The following is a 25,578-nucleotide window of genomic DNA, read 5'->3' as shown; positions in this document are numbered from 1 at the left end:
CTCTAGAAAAGCTATTGAGCTCTGTGACTGCATCCCTGGCACCTATCCAGAGAATATTATCTGGGCACTATCAATTACCATGAAGTTGCTGTTTCAGGGGGCTCTGCGATGGCTGGCACAGGAACAGGACAGGAAGGAGGAAATAAAGTTTTACCCTGTCATCTCAGGGCCTGGCATCTCTCCCTCAGGTACCAAGGGAGGTTGCTTGGAAGTCCCCAGGCTCCTCTCACTTGTCATTTTCTCATGTGGCTCACTCTGACGCTTCTCATTGTAACACACACACAGGGCCACGCCTTACTGCACATAGCCCATCGCTCCTGTCTTAGGATTATCAGCATCTCTGCCTTCCTCCAAGCAGTGGCAGCTCCTCAGGAGGTCTGTGGGGGGTTGGGGCAGTCAATTCTCTTTTTCACACTCAACTCATGCAGTCAACTGAGGTAGTTGAAGAAGAGAAGAATCGGGGTAGAGACCTCAGAGAAGAAGAGGAGGATCAGGGTAGAGACCTCAACCTGTAGTTCTAGAACCCTTGCTTGGGGAGTGTCAAATGGATGAACATAGGAAGTATCGATAAATGTCTCCTTAGGGAGAAGAGGCTCCTTCCTTATGAATGCTGGGATCTTGAGTAGGGGAGAAATGAGGGAGCAGTGGGTGGGGAGGGAATGCATTAGAGCAGTAGCTCGCTACTGGGGTCCATTTTACCTTTCAAGAGGACATTTGGCAATGTCTGAGAGGCTGTCACGAATCGGCAGGGGTGGGGTGTGAGGTAGGTAGAGGCCAGGGATGCTGTTAAACATCTTCTATGCACCGGATGGCTTCCCACGACAAAGCCATCTGGCCCAAATGTCAATGGTGCCACAACTGAGAAACCGGTACTAGCACATAGGATGGCCCCATGGGCAGGACCACCTCTGCAGAAAGTGAAGGGAAGTCCTGCTCCCCATGTGTGGAGGGAGGGAGTCGGGATCCAGAGTGAAGGAGCGGCAGACTTCCAGCCCCACACAGACCAGACCGTTCTTCCCAGGGGACAGGCTCTCCAGGCTGGTGTTGGCTGGTGGCTTCCTGCATTCCCAGAAGAAGGGAAAGGCCATGGTATCCTCAGGGCGGGTAGCTGAGAGACCCTGCAGAGCCAGGTGACTTTTGGCTATTCAGATTCCATGTAGATCCTCCCAATGCACTATCTGTGCACTCATCCAAGCGCTTTCCACCAAATGCCCATCAAAGCGGAGCTAACTGCCCTTCCCCAGTGTCCCTGCCATGCCCTTCTCTTCCCAGCACTTCCATATTATTATTATTTTGTGAGATGGAGTTTCGCTCTTGTTGCCCAGGCTGGAGTGCAGTGGCATGATCTTGGCTCACTGCAGCTTTGACCTCAAGTGATCCTTCCGCCTCGGCCTCCCAAAGTGCTGGGATTACAGGCATGAGCCACCGTGCCCGGTCCACTTCCACATTATATTGCTTATTTGCTTCTTGGTGTTTCCCATTAGACTCCTCCTGAATGGCTGTGTTTTATTCATCCTTCTGTCCCCATCACCTGGCTTTGTCCACTGAGCACCTGTGGCATGTCAGGCACCATTTGTGGACAGAATGGACAGAAGCATGATTTCAGTAGATATTGGCAATTAACACGTTTTTGTCTAGGCAGTTATTTTCCTTGTAAGAACCACTCCTTTCCCACTGTTTATGGCTCTGGAAAGGCTGATGGGGTCTGGGCCAATTCATGGTCTTCTGTTGATAGAGAGAGGGTCTCTTTGCCCTTCCCATGGCTGCTGCAAGGATATAGGTTTGGGCCTGTTGGCAACCATCTTTCCTACATATGGAATACATCAATGTGAAAATAAGGCCACATCCCAAGGGAAGCGGCATTGAGAGGAGGAGCAAAGACTACCTTGTGAACATCTTTGTGCCCCTGGATCTGACCACATCTGAAGCCAGTCCTGCCTTTGGATATCCTGGTTTTTGCTTTGCGTTAGGATACTGTCACTGACCCCTGCAAGTCTCCTGATTAATACAAAGATGCTGCCTGGGGGCAGAAGCCAGCCTGTGTTCACTTTCTCCATCTTCACTGCAGCGTTCTACGTAATACATGTTTCCTAAACGTTCACGTGGTTGACTAACAGCCAGTGGGGCAGATCCCTTCTGGCCAAAGGCTCTAGCCTGAGAACAAAATCTATATGTATGTGGTCGAGATAAGACCACGATAAGGGATTGTTGAGGGAGTGGCCTGGGAATGGAAACAGCCTGAGCTGACTGAGAAGCGAAGATTCCCAGCCACATGGGAGGCGCCTGTTCCTGATCCGCAGTGTGGCCTCTCCAAGCCTCAATTTTCACACTGTTTCACAGAGTGGCTGGGAAGTTCAAATAATGGCAATTAATTGGGTAGAAGGGTTTTATGAATGCATGAGTGTAAGGACATCCCTTTTACTGCCCCTGGAATTGGGCTCAGTTCGGGGACAGGGATCATCTCTGGAAGAGCAGCTACTGGGTAGACTGTCCCTAAGAGGGTCTAGGCATTGCTGCTTCTGTCCTCTCTGCCCTGGAGGCTTCTAGGAGAGCAAGGCCCCAGGGTTTTATGCAGCTCTTGCAGTGGGAGGATGGGGTGGGTGGCGCTCCTTACTCTTCAACAGGTCAAGCTTCAGGCTGGGATCACGCTTCAGCTCCCACTGAAGGCTGAGAATAAGAAAAGTTAGTCGCCAATCAGTAGACATCCTGTGAGGCAGGCTGAGTGTTTACAACAGCAACCCTGCCCGTTGGCAGTATCATCTCCACTTCACAGGGGAAGAAGCCCAGGCTTCGGAGGTTAGATAAGAAGTCCAGGCTTAGCTAGAAAGGAGAGTGGTTGGGATTGAAAGTGAAGGCTTTTTTTGTTTTGTTTTGTTTTTTTCTTTCTTTTTTTAAAATCTAAAGACGATAACCCCCAAATTCCACTATTTTCCTTCAATAATAGCTTACCATTTAATATGCATTTGTTAAATGCTGGGCCCTTGCCAAGGACTTTACATATATTATTTTTATTAGGCTTTTCAAATAATCCCATGCAGCAGTTATTTTTGTCCCTGTTGTACAAATGGGAAAGGTGAGACTCAGGAAGGTAAGTCCAGGTGGAAATGCACTCAGTGGGCAAATGGTGGAGGTAGGTTCGCAGTCCAGTCTGGTTGGTCCCGAGACTGGTCTTCTTTGGAATCTTGTTCCTGGAACCGATTCCAGGGGCCTCTTTCAGGAACCCAGGGCTGTCCTCGCAGTCTCTAGCTGCCCAGCGACTTCCCTAAATCCCTTTGAGGCGCCGTGCGCGACTCCAGGCAGATTTCATGGGAAAGGCTGCCACCTTGTGGCCAGATGGCAAACCCAACATTTGCCGGGAGGAGGCGAGGGCTGGTGAGGGAGGGGCTTTGCGGAGCAGCTGGTGCGGCCTTGCTTTCGGAGGGCGGCGCGCAGCCACAGTGCCCGTTGTGGGTGCTGGGGGACGGCGCCTTACGGGTTGCCCAGCTGCCTCAGGGTGTAAGGCGGGGCTTGGGTGTGAGCGTGCTGAATCAGAACTTTCCTGGAAAATCCCCATTTGTACTGATCAGAGGATCACTGAAGTAAGCAAGTAATCAGAATATCCCTTCTCCTTAAATGTTCCTCCCCGGTGTTTCACCTGGGTGGTCGTGGAGGAGGGAGAGGCGAAGGAGAAGGAATGGTGCATGCCCTGGAGAGAGGATCCTCGGCCGGGATCCTGTTCTCCGTGTTCCACCCTGTATAGAACCTGTCCCCAACTTGAGCAAGTTACAGAGCCTCGTCTTCATTTCGCAAATCTGAGCCGATTTGAGGAGCTCACCCTCTATTCTGACCGCCCCAGCCTTCCTTCAAGCCCTCAGTCCAGACTGTTGCAGGCTCCCCCAGGCTCTGGGCCTGCTGCCACTCTTCTCTCTTTACTTTGCAAACCCAAATATTCCCTAATCGTGTTTCTCCTATATACAAGAGCCACACTGAGGTTCCTCACGACCTGGCAGGAGAATACCCAGCTTCTTAGCCTGACTCTTATTCCTACCTCATTCCCTCCAACAAACCTCATCTCTGGCCTTGCCCTTCCCGCTGAGTTCCAATCCCCTCCTCCTCATTTCTGGCTGCACGTGAAACTCACTTACTCATGATCAGACCCTTCTTCCAGAGGTCCAGATCTAATTGGCCTGGGACCCGTGTCTAGAGCGCTCGCCAGTAGTTCTAATCCTTAGCACCTGTCCCGGCCTCTCTGAACTTCTCACCTATCTCTGCATATTTTTTCTCCTTCCTGCTGCCCTCTCCTGCCTTGTCTGCCCGGCATTCTCTTACCTGCCAGTGCCCAGCTCAAATGCTCATGGAGGCCGGGCGCGGTGGCTCATGCCTGTAATCCCAGCACTTTGGGAGGCTGAAGCGGGCAGATCACCTGAGGTCAAGAGTTCAAGACCAGCCTGGCCAACATGGTGAAACCCCGTCTCTACTAAAAATACAAAAATTAGCTGGGTATGGTGGTGGGCACCTGTAATCCCAGCTACTTGGGAGGGTGAGGCAGGAGAATCGCTCGAACCTGGGAGGTGGAGGTTGCAGTGAGCCGAGTCTGCACCATTGCACTCCAGCCTGGGCAACAGAGCGAGACTCTGTCTCAAAACAAAAACAAAAACAAAACAAAAAATACTTGTGGAGAGAACTCATACTCCTGTCCTCTGGACATCACGTGCTTGCTCGTCACTTGTGTGCCAGCCCTGAGCCTCCCGTGTTCTAGTGATTGGCTTGTGAGTTTGTCTCACACTTTAGACCATGTTTTATTTACCTTTGTCTTCCCAGCTTCTGACAGTGCCAAGGACAAAACTGTGCTTGGTGATTCTGAAAGTAGAATGCCTGAACAGATGTCCCTTGTTCACATGGCCAGTCTTCACGTTGCTGAGACCCTCAGCTTTCCAGATGTCACCCTTTCTGAAAAGCCCTTGAAGCCATGGAGAAGGTCCACACACTGAAAGTACTTGTTCAAGTTCCCCGGGCCCGGGAGAGGGGAGAAGCAGAGACTGCTCTTGGGGACATGAGATTTGAGGGACGGTCTTTCTCCATCTCCCCAGCCACCACATACAATTCTCTCCCACTGTGAAAATTGTCATGCCTCAATTTCTACTCTTAGAAAAATCAGTGTTCAGAAGAAAGATTTTAAAACAATAAAAATGAGGTTGGGCACGGTGGCTCACGCCTGTAATCCCAGCACTTTGGGAGGCTGTGGTGGGGAGATCACTTGAGGTCAGGAGTTCGAGACCAGCCTGGCCAACATGGTGAAACCTCGTCTCTACTAAAAATACAAAAAATTAGCCAGGCATATGGGAGTGGGCTCCTGTAGTCCCAGCTACTCAGGAGGCTGAGGCAGGAGAATTGCTTGAAACCACGAAGTGGAGGTTGCAGTGAGCTGAGACTACGCCATTGTACTCCAGCCTGGGGAACAAGAGTGAGACTCCATTTCAAAAAAAAAAAAAAGAACATTTATTGAGTACCACATATCCATGATGCAGGCAATATCTCATTTAATCATCAAAGCAGCCATCCTCATCCCTGACCCATGATGGATTATTATATAAGTGAGAAACTTTTCTTCTGCTAACTTGAGTTTCTCCCTTAATGCAGCGAGTGATATTTACCTTAATTAGCACATGTAACCTTCCCAAGTTTCCATGTTCATTTAGTGAGTGGTAGAGTCAGGACTGGTTCCTAGGTGGTCTGACTTCAGAGTGCACGATCTTCACTAACCCATAGGCCGTACCGCCTTTCCAGAATTCTGTATCAGACAGTCTGTCCTGGTCATGCTAGGACTGGGCCCAAGGAAAGGTGGGAAAGGATTTCTGCCCCGTGTCTGTTTCCTTCTCCCTTAGTATGTGTTTGTGTAGTGTGTTATAAGAGCCTGGCCTGGGTGTAGCAGAAAAACCATGGATAATTCAAAGATGGTTAAACCAAAAGAGGAGAGTTTCAGGCCTGGGTGGCATTCTGCTGACATGTGGTTCCCTTTGTGATACACTATTTGCTCACCCTTTGGGTCTACCACCCTTTGGGTCTACCTGAGAGGCTGGATGGGGCAGAGAAGCCACGGGCTGAGTGAGATCCCCTGGCTTCTGGCCTGGCGTGCACACCCTGTCCTGGTGGGCTCTGGTGGCTGTATCTACTGCAGGAGGATAAAACACAGTGACGGGTCCGCATGAAGTTCCCACCAAACCAAGATTTGAGTGGTCCTCATGACCCACCGGAAGCTGTTCTGTGAGCTTTCTCCAAGTAGTTCTGACACCAGCCAGATTAAACAAGGCAGAGCTGAGAACCGGCCACTGCACTCCAGCCTGGGCCACAGAGCAATACTCCGTCTCAAAAAAAAATAAAATAAAATAAAAAATAAACAAGGCAGGCAGCAGCTGGACCAAAGCAGCCCAAAGACAGAGAAGCCATCTCCTATTTCCCATCCTCCTCCTGAAGGGAAACAGCCCAAACCCATGGCCCTGGGGAGATACCTGTTCACACGTGCATCCAGAGGGAAGTGCTCTGGGCCATTTCTGTTGCCTGCTTGCTTTACGAAGTCATCACTGGCTCTGCTAGTGACGCTGGGAGGGCTTGTGAAGCCCGGTACCTGGGTTCAAGCAGGCCAGCCCTGCCGCTCTCTTTCTTTCCTTCCACCTGTGGGTGATAGGACCTCAGGAGGCCTCAGACTTCCTGAAGAGGGTTTGGAATTGGCCACAGCTGAGCTTGAATCTGATTCCACCACTTACCCGCTGGGTGATGGTGGCCTCGGATTTCTCACCTCCAAAGTGACTAGGAGCTCATCCGGGGCATGCATCCAGTCACTTTTTTAAAAACTAGCTTTAGCTTAGGGTGACGGCCTCCTTGGCCTCCTCCTTCATCTCACCTAGATGACCACATCGGCTTCCCCTCCCTGTCCTCCACACTGCAGCCACAGCACTTTTTATGAAATCAAAACTCAAAACTTTCTGTTGCTTTTCATGTTAAAAAAAAAAAAATCAAACCTCTAATTGTGTCTTGTGAACCCTGCCAGCCTCTCCTGTGCTCCGGCCTAACCACCCACCTTCTGTGTCCTTTTTTTTTTGTTTTTTGAGATGGAGTTTCGCTCTTGTTGCCCAAGCTGGAGTACAGTGGCGTGATCTCGGCTACCTGCAACCTCCGCCTCCCAGGTTCAAGCAATTCTCCTGCCTCAGCCTCCCAATTAGCTGGGATTATAGGCATGTGCTATCATGCCCGGCTAATTTTTATATTTTTAGTAGAGATGGGGTTTCACCATGTTGGCCAGGCTGGTCTTGAACTCCTGACCTAAAGTGATCCGCCCGCCTTGGCCTCCTAAAGTGCTAGGATTACAGGCGTGAGCCACTGCGCCCAGCCCATTTTCACTTCTTGATGCCATGCTTTTCCTACTGTCTGTCCCCTCCTGCCCATAGTTTCATAAGGCAGGGGCCCATGGGTGTCTACTCACCTCTCTTACCCAGAACTTAACCCAGGACGTGGCATGAGGGAAGCTCTCAAGAAAATGTGAATGAAAGGTGAGGACAAACTAAAATACTGCATGCTGAGCCCTTAGCATTACGCTGGGCACCAAGTAAGCACCTACAAATATCAACAGTTAATGATGGTATTATTCTAACTTTAGGAGTGATGTAGAACAAAAATTTTCCAAACCAGCAGTGCTTTTCTTATTGGGTTGTCCCAAGTATGCAAGATTTGGGGTAAGTTGATGTAGTCTGGAAAGAAATATGAAAACACACACACACACAACTTCCAATGTGGTGAATGTTCCCCTTTGATTTCTGCCAGCATCTCTCAGAACTAGAATGTGGTTGCAGGGAGGGGCCTGAATGTCCCAGGAGTGCTGGAGGGATCCATCCATGCTTGGGCAGGCTCTGAGGGTCCTCACTGCCCACCCACACCACATGCAGACTGTCCACTTCTGCTCCATGCAGAGAAGGGGCTGCAGATGCAGGCAGAGTTAGCTATAGAATTAGGGAGCACTAAGATACCTCTAATAAAAGCTCCTCCAGGCAGGGCTCAGTGACTCATGCCTGTAATCCCAGCACTTTGGGTGGCTGAGGCGGGTGGATCACCTGAAATCAGGAGTTCGAGACCAGCCTGGGCAACATGGTGAAACCCTGGCTCTACTAAACATACAAAAATTAGCCAGGCGTGTTGGTGTGCCTGTAATCCCAGCTACTCAGGAGGCTGAGGCGGGAGAATTGCTTGAACCCAGGAGGCGGAGCTTGCAGTGAGCCAAGATCACACCACTGCACTCCAGCCTGGGCAACAGAGCGAGACTCCCTCTCAAAAAAAAAAAAAAAAAAAAGCTCCACCAGGTGTTCAAAATACCAGCTCGGCCTCTGCACGTTTGGGCAGCTCCTCTTTTTCTCCAGTAATGCTTGCCTTTTTCTCTTCTCAAAGCATTTCCACACAAGACCAGTGTCCACAGGAGTTTTAGAGACTTTATTTATGTATAAACAATTTAAACACTTTGCCATAAATTATCTTTGCCTGTCCCTAGTCTTTGCTTAGCAGCAAATTAAAATTAATATAAAAACTCGATGAACAATTCATACATGTATATTACAAAAAAGTTCCTGTACCAAAGTTCTTATTAGACTTTTTTTGTTTTTGTTTTTTTATTTTTAAAATTTTTTTTGTTTTTATTTTTATTTTTTAAATTTTCTCTCCTCGTGGTGACTGTCATGTGATTGTCTCAGTTTCTGGACCAAACAAACACACTAATAATTTTAAATCTGAAACAGTGATTGTGCCTTTCGGCTCATGTATGTACAGGGTGATCAGAAGTGGTACCTGTTAGCAAAAGTGTCACGATGCTGCACCTCTACCGAAACTGATACCCACAAACTACGGAATCTAAACAGACTACACCCTGTAACTGCGTATTACTGTCCACAATGGAATCTCCAAAGACGAAAGAGTATGAAATTTATCTGTAGTGATTATAGCCACCATTTTGAATTAAATTTTACACTCTGCGCTCAAATAAATTAGCTCAGGCCAGACTTAGTTGAGACCTGAGAGTTAAGTGCTGGATGGTATTATTTCGCTTTGATTTTTGATAGGAATTTCTTTTATTCCTTCATGTTTTTTTTTCTTTAAAAAGTATTTCCAGTGCTCACTCCTCCTCTTTTATCCCCCCCTCCCCAGGCGCTACACACAAATCACCCCCAAAGTCGTGTTTTAAATGCACCTGTATTTGCTTAAACGAAAATGTCGGAAGGATTTCTCCCACAAGCAGTCTGAGGGGTTTGTCCCGCAGCTGGTCTGGTGACGCTGGCCCTCGCGGATGTCTACGTGTCTGTCGCTCACGTGTGAATGAGTGAGGTAATTGGATATGAGGCCTTCTTTCTCATCTTCGTTTCTTTGTTTATCGGTCCGTGTGTTTGTTTTGTTTTGTTTTTATTTGTTTTCTTCTTTGCTTTTTCGTTTTTGTTCTTTTGTTCCTTTCGGACACTTTGCGTCTCTTTTCTGCGTAGACCCAGAACAAGTGGGTCATATTTTAGGGGAACTTGGAACATCGTGTGTGTCTGTTCATTCATTCGTTTGTTTTGTTTTCCTCGGAATTTTCAGCCAGGCTTTAGTCTACTTCAGGATGAGGGACTTCTCGCTTGGACAGTAGCATTTGAACTCAAAAAATGTGAGCTTTCTTGCCACTTGGTCTCCTAAAGCAGCCCAGCCTCAGTGCCCCTGTTAGGTCTTCATCTCCTTAGGAGAGGAGATAACAGTTACTCCTGCTGAGCCATTCAGACAAGGAATGGCAGCAGATTATTTTGTTACCTCTTTCCCATCTCATTCTGTCTTAAAAACTGGATGTTGCTGCTACTGTCTGCAAGCTCTGGGTATTGCTCCACGGGAAGCACGTAATATCCCTCGTACCCTTGCACACGCCCGGTGCTCAGAAGCTGCTGCTTCTCGCCCTCAGTCCACAGGCGGCTCCCCTCTCTCCCGTCCCTGGCTTTCTGCTGCTCCTTGGCCCAGGCCGTGCCCAGGGCCCTCTGTCTCGCCTGGTCCAGGACGCGGGCCTTCTCTTCGTCCAGGGTGTCGGGGGTGAGGCCATAGCGGATGCTGAGCAGCAGCGTGGAGTACTGGAACTCAATGTTCGTGAACCTTCGAGTCCTGCCGTTGACCAGCAGCGTGGGCTGGGACACGGTCACGTTCACCCCGCTCTCCAGCACCTTGCGGCCGATGGTGGTACCCAGCGTGACCAGGTCGCCATCGGCTGAGCCAAGCTTCACAAAGTAGTGGGTGTCCTTGCCCTCGATGCTGTAGTGCATCTTGTCCAGGTAGTAGGCGTTGTTCAGCACAGACGCCACCTTGCGGCTGTCCTCGCTGGCGATGCTGGACACGCCTGTGGTCACCCGCCCTTCTTTGATGGCGAACATGATGCCTTTGCCAATGATGGGCGTGGTGGTGGCAAACCAGTGACCCGCTTTCTCTCGGATGCTGGCGTGGAGCTTTTTAGTAATGACCTGCCCTTCCAGAGCCATGAAGGCCTGGTTATGTCTCTCCGTTGTCTGTTGGACACCTGTAATGAGCTGTGGGGATAAGAAAACAGAGAAGGCTGAGAAGATGAGTTGGGCAGCTCACTCAAAAGGAGTCACAAAGAGAAAGGCTTGGAACTCTCCTGCAAGAACTAGTGTTGGGTCTATCCAGATCTGAGCTGATGGAGTCCTACTTTTTGGAACTATGGATGGCTGGTTGATTACCAGTGCTCTGAACTATGGATGGCTGGTTGATACTAATGCTCTGATGGTGTGGCCTGTCCATCTTCCAATTGCCACTAACTAAAAAAATGGTAAAGGAGGTTTGCCCCTTGCTGGCATGGCCACCCAGGCCTACACACTTACCAGGTCAAGCCACCACTTGGGAAGAGCCCCGTTCTGCACTCTGATGGCTGACAACTGCCTTGCCAGCTTCAGACCCAGGAACGTCCTGACACAAAGGGCAGGATGCTGATTTGAACAGCCTTGAACCCCACCACTGTAACCTAGATTTCCTGGAGGCCAATGACTTGGATATTCATTAACTTCCTTGGGTTAAAACCTTGCCACTCAAAGTATAACCAGCTGCAGAGGAATCACTAGGACCTGTCCTGTTCAAAAAGCAGAATCTCAGGCCTTACTCCAGAACAACTGAGTCAGAGGCTACGTGTGAACAAGATGCCCTGGGTGATCTGTGTGCATAGGAACATTTGAGTAGCATCAGGCTGAGAGATTCAGGCTTCAAGGGCGAGAGGGAATATCCCCCGGCTTTGAGGCAGTTGCTTTGGATCCTCGCCCTGGTTCTGCAGGGGATGAAATCACCATTATCTCCTTGGCCTTGAGCTCTCCACTCGCAAATTACAACTTGTCTCAATTGGTGGTTGGGGTACAGGCTGGGATAATGGGAGAGGCTGCGTTTGGGAGGTAACAGCACTTAGATAAATGAGAGAAATGATGGCTATTCATCCACTGAGTGGTCCCCAAGGGGCAGGACTGAGTGAACGCTGTTCTCAATTACCCAGCAGCTCCTCCTTGCCTCTCTATAGTTACACAATCTGGACAATTATTCAGAGCAGCTGAGGCCTTTCAGACTTTGATAGGGCTGAGCGCCGGTTCTGTAGCAGGGGTTATCTGAACCCCTCCCATCCGATTGCAGCAGAGGTGTCAGCTGCACCCAGATGGAAACTGACCACCCCTAGGTCATCACAGAAAGACCCAAGCACAAATTATGTTCTGAAAACTCAATCCGTATACGTTTGGCCATAAAGTGCCGAGGTTTTATGTGGGGCATAAAAATGTTCTTTAATGGGATGGAAACTGCAAACCACAGTTTTATGATGTCCCATAAAAGCTGAAAGGGTTATGATCTTATAGGCAGTGCAGATGGTAGGTTGCTGCTAGATTTCTCTGTGCTGTTGTTAATCAAGGAGTGACTCAAGGGTATTCTACTGAACAGATAATGATACCACAATTAAGGCAATAATTGAAGTTGGTAAGAAATATGTGCTGTGCCAGACAGGTGACAGCACTGACTTTCACTTTCCTGGAAAGTCTCAATGTGTCCCGCACCTTTTATACCCAGCTCCAATGTTTTCCTGCACTGGCATGCCTTTGGCTCCCATGAGGTTCTGTTTGCAAAAGGGAATGATGACAATCATTTGGATTCTTGGCAGGAACCTCCACTTACCTGTCCATTCTCACTTGCTTGACTCTCTGACAGTTCATAGGGAGGAGGCACAAAATACATTTTGGCTCTTGGGAAGCCAGGAATGATGTTGCTAAGCTGAAATCCAAACATCACAAGCCAGCTTTTCACATCTATGGTGGAAACAAAAAGAAAGGTTTCTGAAATCATGATGGATGGAGAGCAGCAGCGGAGCTTAAAGAGAACAAAATAAAATGGGTGGTTGGGTGTACGGTCCAAACGGGAGGGAGGAAGAGTTCGTGACTGTCTCCTGGGTCCAGACCCAGGGCTTCCATACATGGGTTTTAGGAAGTAGACGTCTTTCCAAACTTGGTCAGTTGATAACCGCCATGTGGTGATTAAGAAGGCCTTTGCTCGAATAAGATCTAGCTTCAAATTCCCTTGCTGTGTGACCTTGGGCAAGTCCCAGCCCCTCTCTGAGCCTCAGGTTCCTCAGATATGAATTGGGATAATAACTGCGTCAGTCTCATTGGGTTGTTATGAGGATCAAAGGAGAAAATCCACATAAAAGGCTTTTCACAGTGCCTGGCACATTAACTGCTCGATAAATATCAACTCCTTTATTTAGCAAGTATTTAAGGGAGCATCTATAACAGGCCATGGAACATCTATCACAGGCCACACAGTGTGTTTAGAGGCTAGAGATACAAGGGTGGGCTGGAGGGATAAGTGATGCTTATTATTGGTGTGCAAGCCTTTTGGACTGGGGCTGCTGCACTGAGGCTGGCTCACTATGGAAAGGGGTTTCGAAGAGCTGGACACAGATGGAAAGCAGAGTCCTCTGGATCCTGAGAGCCCTTTTCTCCAGCCTTCCTAGTTTCTCTCTCTCTTTTTTTTTTTGATATGGAGTCTTGCTCTGTTGCCCAGGCTGGAGTGCAATGGCATAATCTTTGGCTCACTGCAACCTCTGCCTCCCAGGTTTAAATGATTCTCCTGCCTCAGCTTCCCAAGTAGCTGGGATTACAGGCATGCGCCACCACACTTGGCTAATTTTGTGTTTTTTTGTAGAGATGGGTTTCTCCATGTTGGTCAGGCTGGTTTTGAACTCCCAACCTCAGGTGATCTGCCCACCTTGGCCTCCCAAAGTGCTGGGATTATAGGCGGGAGCCACTGTGCCCGGCCCAGACTTCCTACTCTTTAAAGAGAAACCAAGAGAGGGCACTGGCTGCTCAGAGTAAGACCACCTGCCAGAGGTCAACATCAAGTCCTTGCGTTGGGAATTATGCCACCTGCCCCAAGTGTCCTGCCCTCTGCTGAATGATCCAGGTCCCTAGAATAAGACTCCTTCCACACTGATCAATAGAGAGTCCTGGATGTCTGTGCCTTCAAATGCTCACATCTTCAGCAACACCACCACCATGGAGTCCAGAAGGACTAATCTCCTTATGCTCCTTATCCCTGTTTATAATGGGCATCCCCCAAATCATGCCCAACACCCTCCAATCCCTTCCTTTCCTGCTCCAGCTTCACCTCTCCCCAGTTCCCCAAATATTTCCATTGGGCCCTCTGGAATTCACATTTGTATCGGAAGCCACACCCCTCCCCCCACCCCCCGCCACCTCATGTCTTCAATCTGTTTTCTAATGGTTCCTTTCCCTTTTTGCTCTTACTGAAACTCTCTCTGCCAATAACATTGGTCTCCCTGCTTCTTCACCTACAATCACTGGACCTGGAGGTACAAGTGCATTTGTAATACAGGAGGCACTCGCTTGCATTTCTCAAAGATTTTAGCTTCTGCTCCACTGTCATTCCCTCCATCTATTTTCCTGAATTAATTCTTAGTGATTTCATTATACAGGTAGTTGCTCCTTCCAACATTCTGGCCTCTTGTTTCCTTGACCTCCTCTCCTTTGATGGTCTTTTCCCCACTCACTCTCATGTTTATACTCTGGACCCTGTCATCCCCAATCGTTTTCATCCCTCCATCATCTCAATTTCATGCATATCACCCTCTGACCACTGCCTCAATGTTTTCGCACCTACCCTTTCTTGTAACTGGACAACCTTAATCCTTTAATCTCTCCCACCCAACCCCTAGTACCTCCAATCCATCCCAAACTCCTTTCCCCATCCATCCCTCACCTTCCTGGTTTTTCTTCTCTCCTTATCTAGCACATAGTCACTGGCATCATTCCCTTGGTGACATTCTCAGATCCCTTGCCCCTTTCTCACCTCACCACACTTGCTTGGTGAAATCACAATGTTGGTTACATCCAAGTCTTTGCCTATTCCATATTTGCACCTGTGCAGCTGAATGTGACTGGGGTAAACATCATAACCATGCTGACCCGTGTCACTTTAAATTCCCCAGCAGGAATTTAAAGCATGCTTTCCTGCTGCCTGGTGAGCTTACTAAGTTCCTTTACTCCATTCAACTATCCTCTCATCCTCCTGGATGATTTTACTCCTTCTTGTCTCTTAAAATCCCCAATACCTGTTTCTCCTTCCTCCCAGTAGCTGACCTCATCTCCTATTCTGAGATAACTGATGCAGCCAGGAGACAATTTCCCTAAACTCCCATCACATTTGCCGATGGTGATGTGGCTACCAGCACTTGTACTCATATTTCCGGCTTTTCTCCTCTTACTCTAGATGAGCTGTGCAAGTTCAATCCTCCCCCTGTGCACTCGGTCACACTCTTTCTTGCCAACTCAGGGACATCACTCCAGCAATTTTCTCTCTCACCCCGCATCATTCATTTGCTCTCTCTTCCAGTGGATCAACCCCGTCAGCATATAGATGTGCAGCTTAATGTTTAAAAAATGTCCCCTCTTGCCCCCGACCACCCATTTCTAATTCCCCTTTGCAAAAACTTCTCCAACTCAAACTAATTTTCTATTCTCATTGTCTCTCATTCTTCTCCCCTTTTCCTTTGAATCAGGCTTTTGCCTCCACGACTTCCCTGAAACCACCCTTGTCAAGGTCATGAGTGATTTCCATTTGCCAAGCCCAGTGTTGCTCTTGGTTCTCATCCTGCTTGACCTATCAGGAGTGTTTGACAAGTGGAACTCTCCTGCCTTTCTTTTTTCTTTGCTTTCTGGATAACACATTCTCTTGTTTTTTTCTTCTCCCACATTAGTAGCTGCTCTCTGTCTGTTTTTGGTTCCTCTTCATCTTCCTGATCTCTTAATGTTCAGATGCCCCAGACTCAAGTCAGTCCATGAGCTTCTTCTCTCAACCATCTCCACCAACAATCACGGTGATCTTAGCCAGGCTTGGTCCCCAAATGCCATCTACATGCAGATACTGACTCCAGAATTCGTATCTCCAGCATGGACCTCTTCCAGAATGCTAAACTTGGATAGCTAATTGCATTTCAAATTTAACACGTCCAAAACTGAACTCCTGATCTTCCTCCAAACTTGCCCCACCCACAGTCTTCTCCATCTTGGCTAATGACAACCCCATCCTTTCAGATGTCATCCTTGACTCCTTTCTTTTTTCCACTCCCCACATCTAATCCATTAGTAAATTGTTTCCTTTTTTGTTGTTATTGTTGATACTGAGTCTCACTCTGTCACCCAGACTGGAGTGCAGTGGTGCCATTTCAACTCACTGCAGCTTCGGCCTCCCAGGGTCAAGTGATTCTCGTACCTCAGCCTCCTAAGTAGCTGGGATTACAGGTGCCTGCCACCATGCCTGGCTCATTTTTGTATTATTATTAGTAGAGGTGGGGTTTCGCCACATTGGCCAGGCTGGTCTCGAACTCCTAACCTCAGATGATCCCTCCACCTTGGCCTCCCAACGTGCTAGGATTACAGGTGTGAGCCACCATGCCCGGCCTAATCGTTTCCCTTTTTTAAAAAAAAGTAATGTAAAATTCATATAAAATTCACCATTTGAAAGTGCACAATTCAGTGGTTTCCAGTACATTCACAATGTTATGCAACCATCATTACTAATTTCAGAACATTTTCATCACCCCCCAAAGCCCCTCATACCCATTAGTAGTCACTCTGCATTACTCCTCCCACAAACTGCTTTCTGTCTGTATGGATTGACCTGTTTGGGACATTTGACAAGAGTGGAATCCCACAATACATGGCCTTTTGTGTCTGGCTTCTTTCACTTAGCATGTTTTTAAGGTTTGTCCATGTTGGAGCATGCAGTGTGCTTTGTTTATCCATTTACCAGTTGATACATATTTGGGTTGTTTCCGCTTTTTTTTTTTGGAAACTGAGCCTTGCTCTGTCGCCCAGGCTGGAGTGCAGGGGCGCAATTTCAGCTCACTGCAACCTCCGCCTCCTGGGTTCAAGTGAGTCTCCTGCCTCAGCCTCCTGAGTAGCAGGGACTACAGGCACCTGCCACCATACTCGGCTAATTTTTTGTATTTTTAGTAGAGATGGGATTTCACCGTGTTAGCCAGGATGGTCTCCATATCCTGACCTTGTGATCCACCTATCTTGGCCTCCCAAAGTGCTGGGATTACAGGTGTAAGCCACCGCACTTGGCCTGTTTCCACTTTTTTACTATTATAAATAATGCTGCTCTAAACATTCCTGTACAAATTTTTTGTTTTAAAGCCTGTTTTCCATTTTTTTTCTGAGATGGAGTCTGGCTCTGTCACCCAGGCTGGAGTGCAGTGGCGCAATCTCAGCTCCTGCCTCAGCTTCTTTAGTAGCTGGGATCACGGGCACGCACAACCATGACCAGCTAATTTTTGTGTTTTTAGTAGAGATGGGATTTTGCCATGTTGACCAGGCTGGTCTCGAACTCCTAACCTCAGGTGATCCGCCTGCCTCAGCCTCCCAAAGTGCTGGGATTACAGGCGTAAGCCACCACGCTGGGCCGAGAAGGCCTTATCTTTAGAAGACTCTCCTCATCGGGATATTTTCTCCCCAGGGATCTCTCTCTCCCTAGCTCAGGATCCCTTGAGGAGGCAAAAGTGATGTTAAGAGCCCTCCTGCCTCTGTGACCAGGAATTTCAGTGGCCATTCCCATGAAGAGCAATGCCTTATGTCCTAGTCCTATAGTTCTTCTTCCTCCTTCCTCTTCCTTTTCTTTCTATTCTTCCTCTTCTTCCCCCTTTTCCTCTTCTTCCCCTTCTTCTTCCTCTTCTTTCCCTTCTTCTTCCTCCTCTTCCCCTTCTTCTTCCTCTTCTTCCCCTTCTTCTTCCTCTTCTTCCCCTTCTTCTTCCTCTTCCTCCCCTTCTTTCTCTTCCTCTTCCTCCCCTTTCCCTCCTTCCTCTCCTTTAAATTTTCTAACATGGCTAATTTCTGAGTCTCAACCCGTTTGGAAATGTTTATTCTAGTGACTCCTCCTCCATGCTGCGGAAGGCATTTCTGAGACAACACAACACATCTCCTCCTTTAGAAGTAATTGGTGTTATCTGGTAACAGGCTCCCTAAACAGTTTGTCTAGAGGGAATTGCTTGGGCAGGAGCTGGCACTGTGGCACCACCTAATAGCTCATGACTCTCCTCTTCTCACGTTCTTCACAGCGTGTGACTATCCACCGCCAAAGCGCGTTCTCCCTCTGAACACACTGTCAGCGTGGCATCTTCAGGTGTTAAGTGTAAATATGAGAAGAGGATAATGTGAGAAGGAGGTTGTGCCTTCCTCCTCACTTAGATAAATTAAACTCCACAAAATCTGACTTTAAGCTAAAGTGTGCCTGGGCTTCGTAAGCCAAAGACCCACCAGGGAGAAAGGGACAGGGGAAAATATGCATCATTGGGGGCCACATCTAGGAGGGTCACTGAACTCAAATTTTATCTGGGGCTTCTGGTTTGCTAAAGCAATGCCATTCAGAGAAGGGTTGGAATCTATTTCAAGGTGGATATGGAGACCGTTTTCCACATACCCCAGAAAATAATACAGAGACAGTGTCCTCACTCTTCATCTATGAACTCTCCACCTCCAAGTCCATAGCTGCTTATAAATAACGAGTGCGTGGCTGGGCGAGGTGGCTCACGCCTGTAATCCCAGCACTCTGGGAGGCCGAGGCTGGCGGATCAAGAGGTCAGGAGATAGAGACCATCCTGGCTAACACAGTGAAACCTCGTCTCTACTAAAAATACAAAAAGAATTAGCCGGGCCTAGTGGCAGGCGCCTGTAGTCCCAGCTACTCCGGAGGCTAAGGCAGGAGAATGGCGTGAACCCGGGAGGCGGAGCTTGCAGTGAGCCAAGATCATGCCACTGCACTCCAGCCTGGGCGACAGAGTAAGACTGTCTCAAAATCAAACAAACAAACAAAACAAACAACAACAAAAAACTGTGGCTCTGAAGGGTTGTTTGTTTGTCCAAGTCACACAGCAGATGATTGGCAAGGTTAGAAGTGGTGCCTTTTTCCTTTTCTTTGTTTTTGAGACCCAGTTTCACTCTTATTTCTCAGGCTGGAGTGCAATGGTGCAATCTCAGCTCACTGCAATCTCCGCCTCCCAAGTTCAAGCGATTCTCTTGCCTCAGTCTCCCCAGTAACTGGGATTACAGGTGCCTGCCACAACATCTGGCTAATTTTTTTGTATTTTTAGTAGAGACAGGGTTTCACCTTGTTGGTCAGGCTGGTCTCAAACTCCTGGCTTCAGGTGATCCACTCGCCTCAGCCTCCCAAAGTGCTGGGACTACGGGTGTGAGCCACCGTGCCTGGCCAAGAAGTGGTGTCTTGAGATGGACTCAGGTTCTAATATCAGAAAGAACTGACCTCAGAATAGGGCAGTGCTGGGGACAGGGTATAGATCCCAGTGTGTCCAAGACAGAAGAGTTTCCTGGGATGCTAAAATTGGAAAAGTCTAGGGCATTGCAGGTTGTTGGGAGGTAGTCTCCCAGTCTTTTTTTTTTTTTCTTTTTCTTTTTTGAGACCCTGTCTCAAAAAAGAGTGCCATGGCACAGTCACAGCTCACTGCAATCTCAATCTCCTGGGCTCAAGCAATTCTTCTGCCTCAGCCTCCCAAGTAGCTGGAACTGCAGGTGTGCACCACCACACTTGGCTAACTTTTAAATTTTTGGTAGAGATGGGATCTCTCTATATTGGCCAGGCTGGTCTCAAACTCCTAGACTCAAGTGATACTCTTGCCTTGGCCTCCCAAAGTGCTGGGATTACAGGCATGCCTGGCCCAGTCTTTCTTTTACACTCTTTCTTCTCATATCTTTTCATCACAGATATGTCAATCATCAATATATTACCTTAAAAAGTAACTGTTCAAAAGGGTGCTGCTTTGGAGCCTGTGAATGAGAAGGAACCACTTCTTGCCCCCTCCGCCTGCTCCTGGAGGCTAACTTGTGTTCCTGCCGAGATATCTCTGAGCTCCTACCCAGTCAGTAGTATTCTGGGTTGCTTTTCTTTGTCCTCGCATTCTTGGGAAGAACAAACAGACCCTTCTCCGGCTTCAGGAGCTGCCACTTGCATTCAGAGAGTTCTGTTTCTAAACAGCCACCATTCTTTTGCTGCTACTGGGTACTGGAGAGAAAAGGTTCTGTTCTTTGTGTTTCTCCTGACTACATCTTAATTACCTCTTCTGCTTAAATTGTGAGCAGCGAGTTCAGCCACTCTGCTAGTCTCCTAAGTGGCAAATTAAGACTAATTTAGATGGGGCTTACAGATGAGCCAACATGTGAACAGCAGAGAATAATTTGGTGTTCTCCACTCGGATCCCCACTCCCAGGTCACTGCCTGGGCGTGGGCTGTGCCTGGTCTGGCTCCTTCTCTCCCTCAACTCCCACTGAAGACATCCACCCTGTGCACGCCGCTTCTCTGACACCACCCTTTATTTTAGACTCTCTAATGGTTTCTGGATTCAATTTTGTTGGACTTAGTTCAACTTGATTTGATTCCCATTTATTGAGTCTCCATGAAGCGCCAGAATGAGAAAAGCAGCATTGCTATTCAGAAAACCCTGCTAATTATTTTTTTTGGCCTTTTCTGGAGAGCCACGTAAGTAGCTGAGGGGGTCAGTGAGGCTGACTGTGCCCTGTGAAATGATTTTGTTTGGGTCTTGGCAGCGGAACATGTCCGTACAGCCCACACTGTGGGTTTCTCTTTATTGCTTCTCTGGCTGATTCATTCCCAAGGTGTCTGATACCAACTGGGCTTCTGGAAGGGACATTCTGTGTGGGGCAGGATTCTCTCCTATGGTTAAGGGAGGCCTAGTCAACCTCCCCATTCACACTGTTTCCTGTCTCTGGAACACTCCTTCTATCTCCCTGCACTTCATAAATGTCTGATCAACACTACCTGCTCAGAAAGGCCGTCCGTGAGCCCCTCCATAAAGGAGACACTTCTCATCACTCTCCATGCCCTCATCCTATTTTTTTCATCTTTATATCATGTATCATTACCTAATATTAATACTATATGTGTGTGTTTTCCTGAGACTTATTTTAATTTGCAGCTGCAGTGATTTTGGAGACAAAAGTCATGCTGACCATGGGGTAAGCAGGGAAGCCCTAGCAGGGACTCTGATGAGGCACAGGAGAGGAGGACAGGAGGGTTTACAGATGCTAGCCTAGGTCACTTGGCCATAGCTTCTGAGCCCCAAAGGTCCCAGATGCTTCTGGTGTTTGGGGATTCTGGGTTTGACTTCAAAATGTCCAGGGCTTGTCAGTGAAGCAATGCATGGTCACGGTTGATCTTTAAGGTTGTTCATTTCTGTGGCATGGGGCTCAGAGGGCAGCACTGTGCTCCAGGTAGACGCTGCTTCCATTCCTGCCTTGGAGATGGACAAGTGGCCCCGGTCACCTAAGTGTCGATGCCTCCTTGGCCCATGGAAAAGAGCTGTGAGTTTTCTGGAACTTGGGGGTTCTGGTCTTGGGTCCTCATTATTGTTTCTCTATACAAAGCATAAACAGTGAGATGGTCCCAGCCTGCTTGCTGGAAATTAGCCCTTTGGAGCCCTGGTCTCTTTGGATCTCTCTCTCTCTCTCCCCCTCTCTCTACCTACCTACCTACCTACCACCATCCATCTATCCATTCATCCTCCCATCCACACACCCATCCAACCATTCACCCACCCATCCACCTACCTATCCCTCAATTTATCCATCTATTTATCCATCTATCCATCCATCCATCCATCCATCCATCCATCCATCCATCCATCCATCCATCCATCCATCCATCCATCCACACAGCCATCCAGCCATCCAGCCATCTACCCAGCCATCCAGCCATCCACCCAGCCATCCAGTCATCCACCCAGCCATGCAGCCATCCAGCCATCCACCCAGACATCCAGCCATCCACCCAGTCATCCGCCCAGCCATCCAGCCATCCACCCAGCCATCCCGCCATCCTGATTTCCTTGATCATTTCCCTAAGGACAGGGACTTTATCTTGCTTCCCATTGTATCTCTAGTATGTAGTACATGTTAGATACTGTACAAATATTTGCTGAATGGGTGAATGGATGGATGGAGAGAGACTCTCATTTCACCAATTTCTTTTTCTTTTCTTTTCTTTTTGTGAGATAGGGTCTCACTCTGTACCCAGGCTGGAGTGCAGTGGCATGATCATAGCTGACTCTAGCCTCCAATTCCTGCGCTCAAGAGATTCTCCCTGCTTAGCCCCCTGGGGAGTTTGGACCACAGGCATGTGCCACCACATGTGGCTAATTCATTTCACCAATTTCTCACTTATCACAGAGAAGTAGATAATCTACCTTTCTTGGCCCCTCCTTTCATGCTATTCTCCAAACTTTCTATGTCGTTATGACATTTGTTCATAGCCTTCCTTCAGCCTTGAGCTCACTTCTGCTGGCCAAGGTCCCATGAATTCTTCAGGCCCATTTTGACATGGGCCCTTCTGTATATGCCAATCTTGAAAATCAGAATTAATCTGCACACACACACACACACACACACATGTTGAGTGAATAGATTTGTCTTATTCACCATTAAATCCCCAGAACCTAGCACAGTGCCACTTTATAAATGTGTTTTGATAAATAACTGAGCAGACGCCTATATGGCAGCAAAGACTTAATTCTGCTTTGCATTATTGTTGGTTATTTGTATATATCTCTCACCAGATGAGCCTCTGGAGGTCAAGAACTGGGTTACAGTCATCTCGATACTTAACGCTCACTCATTGCTTCTCTAGAAATGACAATGTTAATAACACGAGCAGATACCATTTCATGCACCACATCCACTCTCTACTTGCCAGGCACTAAACTATAACTACACAAGTTCATTTACTTCTTCTTCTTCTTTTTTTTTTTTTTTTTTGAGACAGGGTCTTGCTCTGTCACCTGGGCTGGATGGAGTGCAGTGGCATGATCTCAGCTCACTGCAACCTCCGCTTCCTGAGTTCAAGTGATTCTCTTGGCTCAGCCTCCTGAGTAGCTGGGCCTACAGGCATGCACCACCACTGGATAAATTTTGTATTTTTAGTAGAGATGGGATTTCACCATCTTGACCAGGCTGGTCTTGAACTCCTAACCTCAAGGGATTCATCTGCCCCAGTCTCTCAAAGTGCTGGGATTATGTGAGTGGCGTGAGCCACCATGCCCAGCTGAGTTCATTTACTTGTCATGATCACTCTGTGGGATGGTTTTATCAGTGTCTTTCACAGGGAAGGAGACTGTAGTTCAGAGAGCTTGGACAACTAGCCCAAGGTCCTTTGGCTTATAAATAGAAGAGAGAGAATTTGAACCAGATATTTCTGACACCAGAGCCCTATTCTCTCTCCGCTTCTTACTGCTTTCCTCTGTTGGGGTAGGAAGGGCTTTTAGAAAGTTATTTCAACTGACTAGACATGAAAGTGGCTGGGACATCTTCAAACAGTCCTCAGGACTGCTCTGTACTGCCGTCTCTCTACTTTTCTAGACACTGTAGTGCTGCCAACCGCATTGCCTGGGCTTTATGGCCCGTGGGCTTCTCCTACCATCATATGGGAGACCTTCCTCCCAAGTTCCCTATGGCAACAACCACCCTGCAGGGAGCCACTGCCCATCCTTGGTGGTAGAATCCTCACCTGTCACGTAGTTCTTCAAATCTAGCTCACTGCTGAGAGGATTGTTGCTCTTGAACATGTACAGGTTAAATGGGGCCGGCTCCTTGCCCACGTTTTTCCACATGGTATAGTCTGGAGAGGTCCATCGTCCTGCCAGCACATCATAATCACGCTGAGTGAAGTGGACCAGCTTCGTCAGGGGGTCATAGAGTCCCCCGTGGAAGCCAATGACCATCTGGAAGTCGGGGTTGGAGTCATAATAAATCTCCCCATAGGCCGTGTACTGCAGCTGTTTGATCATGAGGCCATTGATGCTGAACACAGCCAGAGGAGTCCCTGTGTTATCAGAGGCAACATAGTACTCCTCCCCACTGCTGCTCTCCATGGCAAAGAGGTGGCCCTGGAGGTCGTAGTACAGCGAGGTAATCTCCGAGTTGGAGTGATTGTAGACGTGGGTGATGCGTGTCGGGTTGTGGAGGTCAGAGTAGAAGTACTGTAGGTGGTGGCCCAGGTTGGTCTTGTAGGAAGCCCGCCGTCCTACGCCATCATAGCGGTACTGGACACTCCACCCGCTGGCCTTGTTGTAGGCTCTTGTTAGGAGGCCCTTGGAATTGTATTCGAAGATGTCAGACCCTCTCTGGCACAGATAGCCATCATCGTCAATTTTGTACTGCACATCCCCGAGTCTGGTTATCCGATCCCGGAGGTCATAGCGCAAGGGCATGAGGCGCACACTGTTGCCTGGGTTCAGTAAGTGGAGATTCCCATTAAGGTCATAGCTGTAGCGCCAGGTCGGGCGGTCATTGACGGCCACACTCTGGAGCTGCCCGTCCCCATCGTAGTCATAGGTGTACTTCGTGGTATTGGCATAGGGCCCCAGTTTTAGCTCCCTCTTGATAACCCTGCCCATGCTGTCATATTGCACCGTCATCCAGTACATGAGGGACCGGAACATCTCATACTGGACCTCCTTGATCCGCCCATGGGTGTCAAAGTGTTTGCTGAGGGTCATCACGGCAGTGGTGATAATCTGGTTGATGTCATAATAGATGACTCCAAACTTACCGAAGTGTTCCACCTTGCCAGAAATCTCATCATAGCGGTAGAGGTCAACGGGCAGGGGAGTCTCACTTATGACGGGCTTGATGCTTGCAATGCGGAAGCTGTTGTCATGATAGGTGTAGTCAAACCTGGCGTTGACCATGCCTTCCTCAGAGAACCTGTAGATCTGCTTGTCCACCAGGGGCCCAATCTTCCGGTACCTGATGGTGCAGGAGAAGCCCCCGCTTTGGAGGTTGACCATCTTCAAGACACCGGTGGTCTCGTCATACCCGAAGGTGACAGCGGTACTGTCGTAGACAATCTCTGATAACTTGGAGAGTTTCCCATACTTGTAGAACACCTGGCGTCCAGTGCCCAAAAAGGAGGTCTTCAGGATGCGGCCGTCGTCACTGTAGTCGAAGATGACCGAAGCATTGCTTTCAGGCGGGTTGTAAATGTTGCGGATGTAGCCGATGGAGGTGTGTGTGGACATGCTGTGCCGGGCCACGCTGGGCATGGTGACGGCAAGAAGGCGGTCGGAGGAGTCATACTCAAATATATACTGACGTTGGCTCTGAAGCAGGAGGACCATGGACTGCAGAAAGGAAAGGGGAACAGAACGTATCAGTTGGCTTTTGAGGACCAAGCATTCAAACAGACAGAATTTAGTCCATTTCCCCACACGTCAACTCAAAAGTCATGAAGAATGGGAAGCTTAGACCAGATTAAACAGATTGATTTCACTGGACATGCCAATTCTGATGGATCATGGTGGTTGCCTTGACCAGTGCTTCCCAAATTTAATATGCATGCAAAATACTCAGGATCTTGTAAAAAGGCAGAGTCTAATTTGGTAGATCTGGGGCGGGCCCTGAGAATCTGCATTTTGCAACAAGCTCCCTGCAAATACTGATGTTGCTTGGATGATACTTTAAAAATTGAGGGCTTGGACAGCTGAAGTGAGAGGCATGAGGTTTACATCCACGCTCAGTAACAAGGAACCCCAAGATTGCTTAGAAATGACTGCCACTGGGTCCAACAGGGGAGCTGTGTGACACACATACCCTGATTAAATCTAAAAAAGAGAAAACGCATCCTGTATTTTTTTTTTTTTTTAAACAGAGTCTCACTCCATCACCCAGGCTGTAGTGCAGTGGTGCAATGTCAGCTCACTGCAACCTACTCCACCTCCCGGGTTCAAGTGATTCTCCTGCCTCAGCCTCCCGAGTAGCTGGAATTACAGGCATGCACCACCACTCCTGGCTAATTTTCATAATTTTAGTAGAGACGGGGTTTCACCATGTTGGCCAGGCTGGTCTTGAACTCCTGATCTCAAGTGATCAGCCCACCTGGGCCTCCCAAAGCACTGGGATTACAGGTGTGAGCCATTGCACCCAGCCACATCCTGCATTTTGAAGCTACTGCAAAGATGAAATAACCTAG

General features: G+C 48.4%; 1 protein-coding gene across 4 annotated transcripts in view; it reads right to left on the bottom strand.

The window, feature by feature from the left end:
• Positions 1-8,436: 8,436 nt before the first annotated feature.
• TENM2 (teneurin transmembrane protein 2) overlaps positions 8,437-25,578 on the bottom strand; it is a 984,758-nt gene continuing 967,616 nt past the window's right edge. For all 4 annotated transcript variants that reach the window (XM_011947738.1, XM_011947740.1, XM_011947741.1 and 1 more), the window contains 3 exons: positions 23,116-24,730; positions 12,187-12,317; positions 8,437-10,553 (listed from right to left, as the gene is read on the bottom strand). In XM_011947738.1, the coding sequence (XP_011803128.1) occupies positions 9,792-10,553; positions 12,187-12,317; positions 23,116-24,730 (2,508 nt within the window). In that variant the 3' untranslated portion in view covers positions 8,437-9,791. The remainder of the gene's footprint in view (positions 10,554-12,186; positions 12,318-23,115; positions 24,731-25,578) is intronic.

The sequence above is a fragment of the Colobus angolensis genome, unplaced genomic scaffold (genome assembly GCF_000951035.1).
Source record: "Colobus angolensis palliatus isolate OR3802 unplaced genomic scaffold, Cang.pa_1.0 Scaffold27, whole genome shotgun sequence".
Classification (NCBI taxonomy): Eukaryota; Metazoa; Chordata; class Mammalia; order Primates; family Cercopithecidae; genus Colobus; species Colobus angolensis.
The sequence above is the reverse complement of the archived record's forward strand: the minus strand, read 5'-3'. Positions and strand labels throughout refer to the sequence as shown.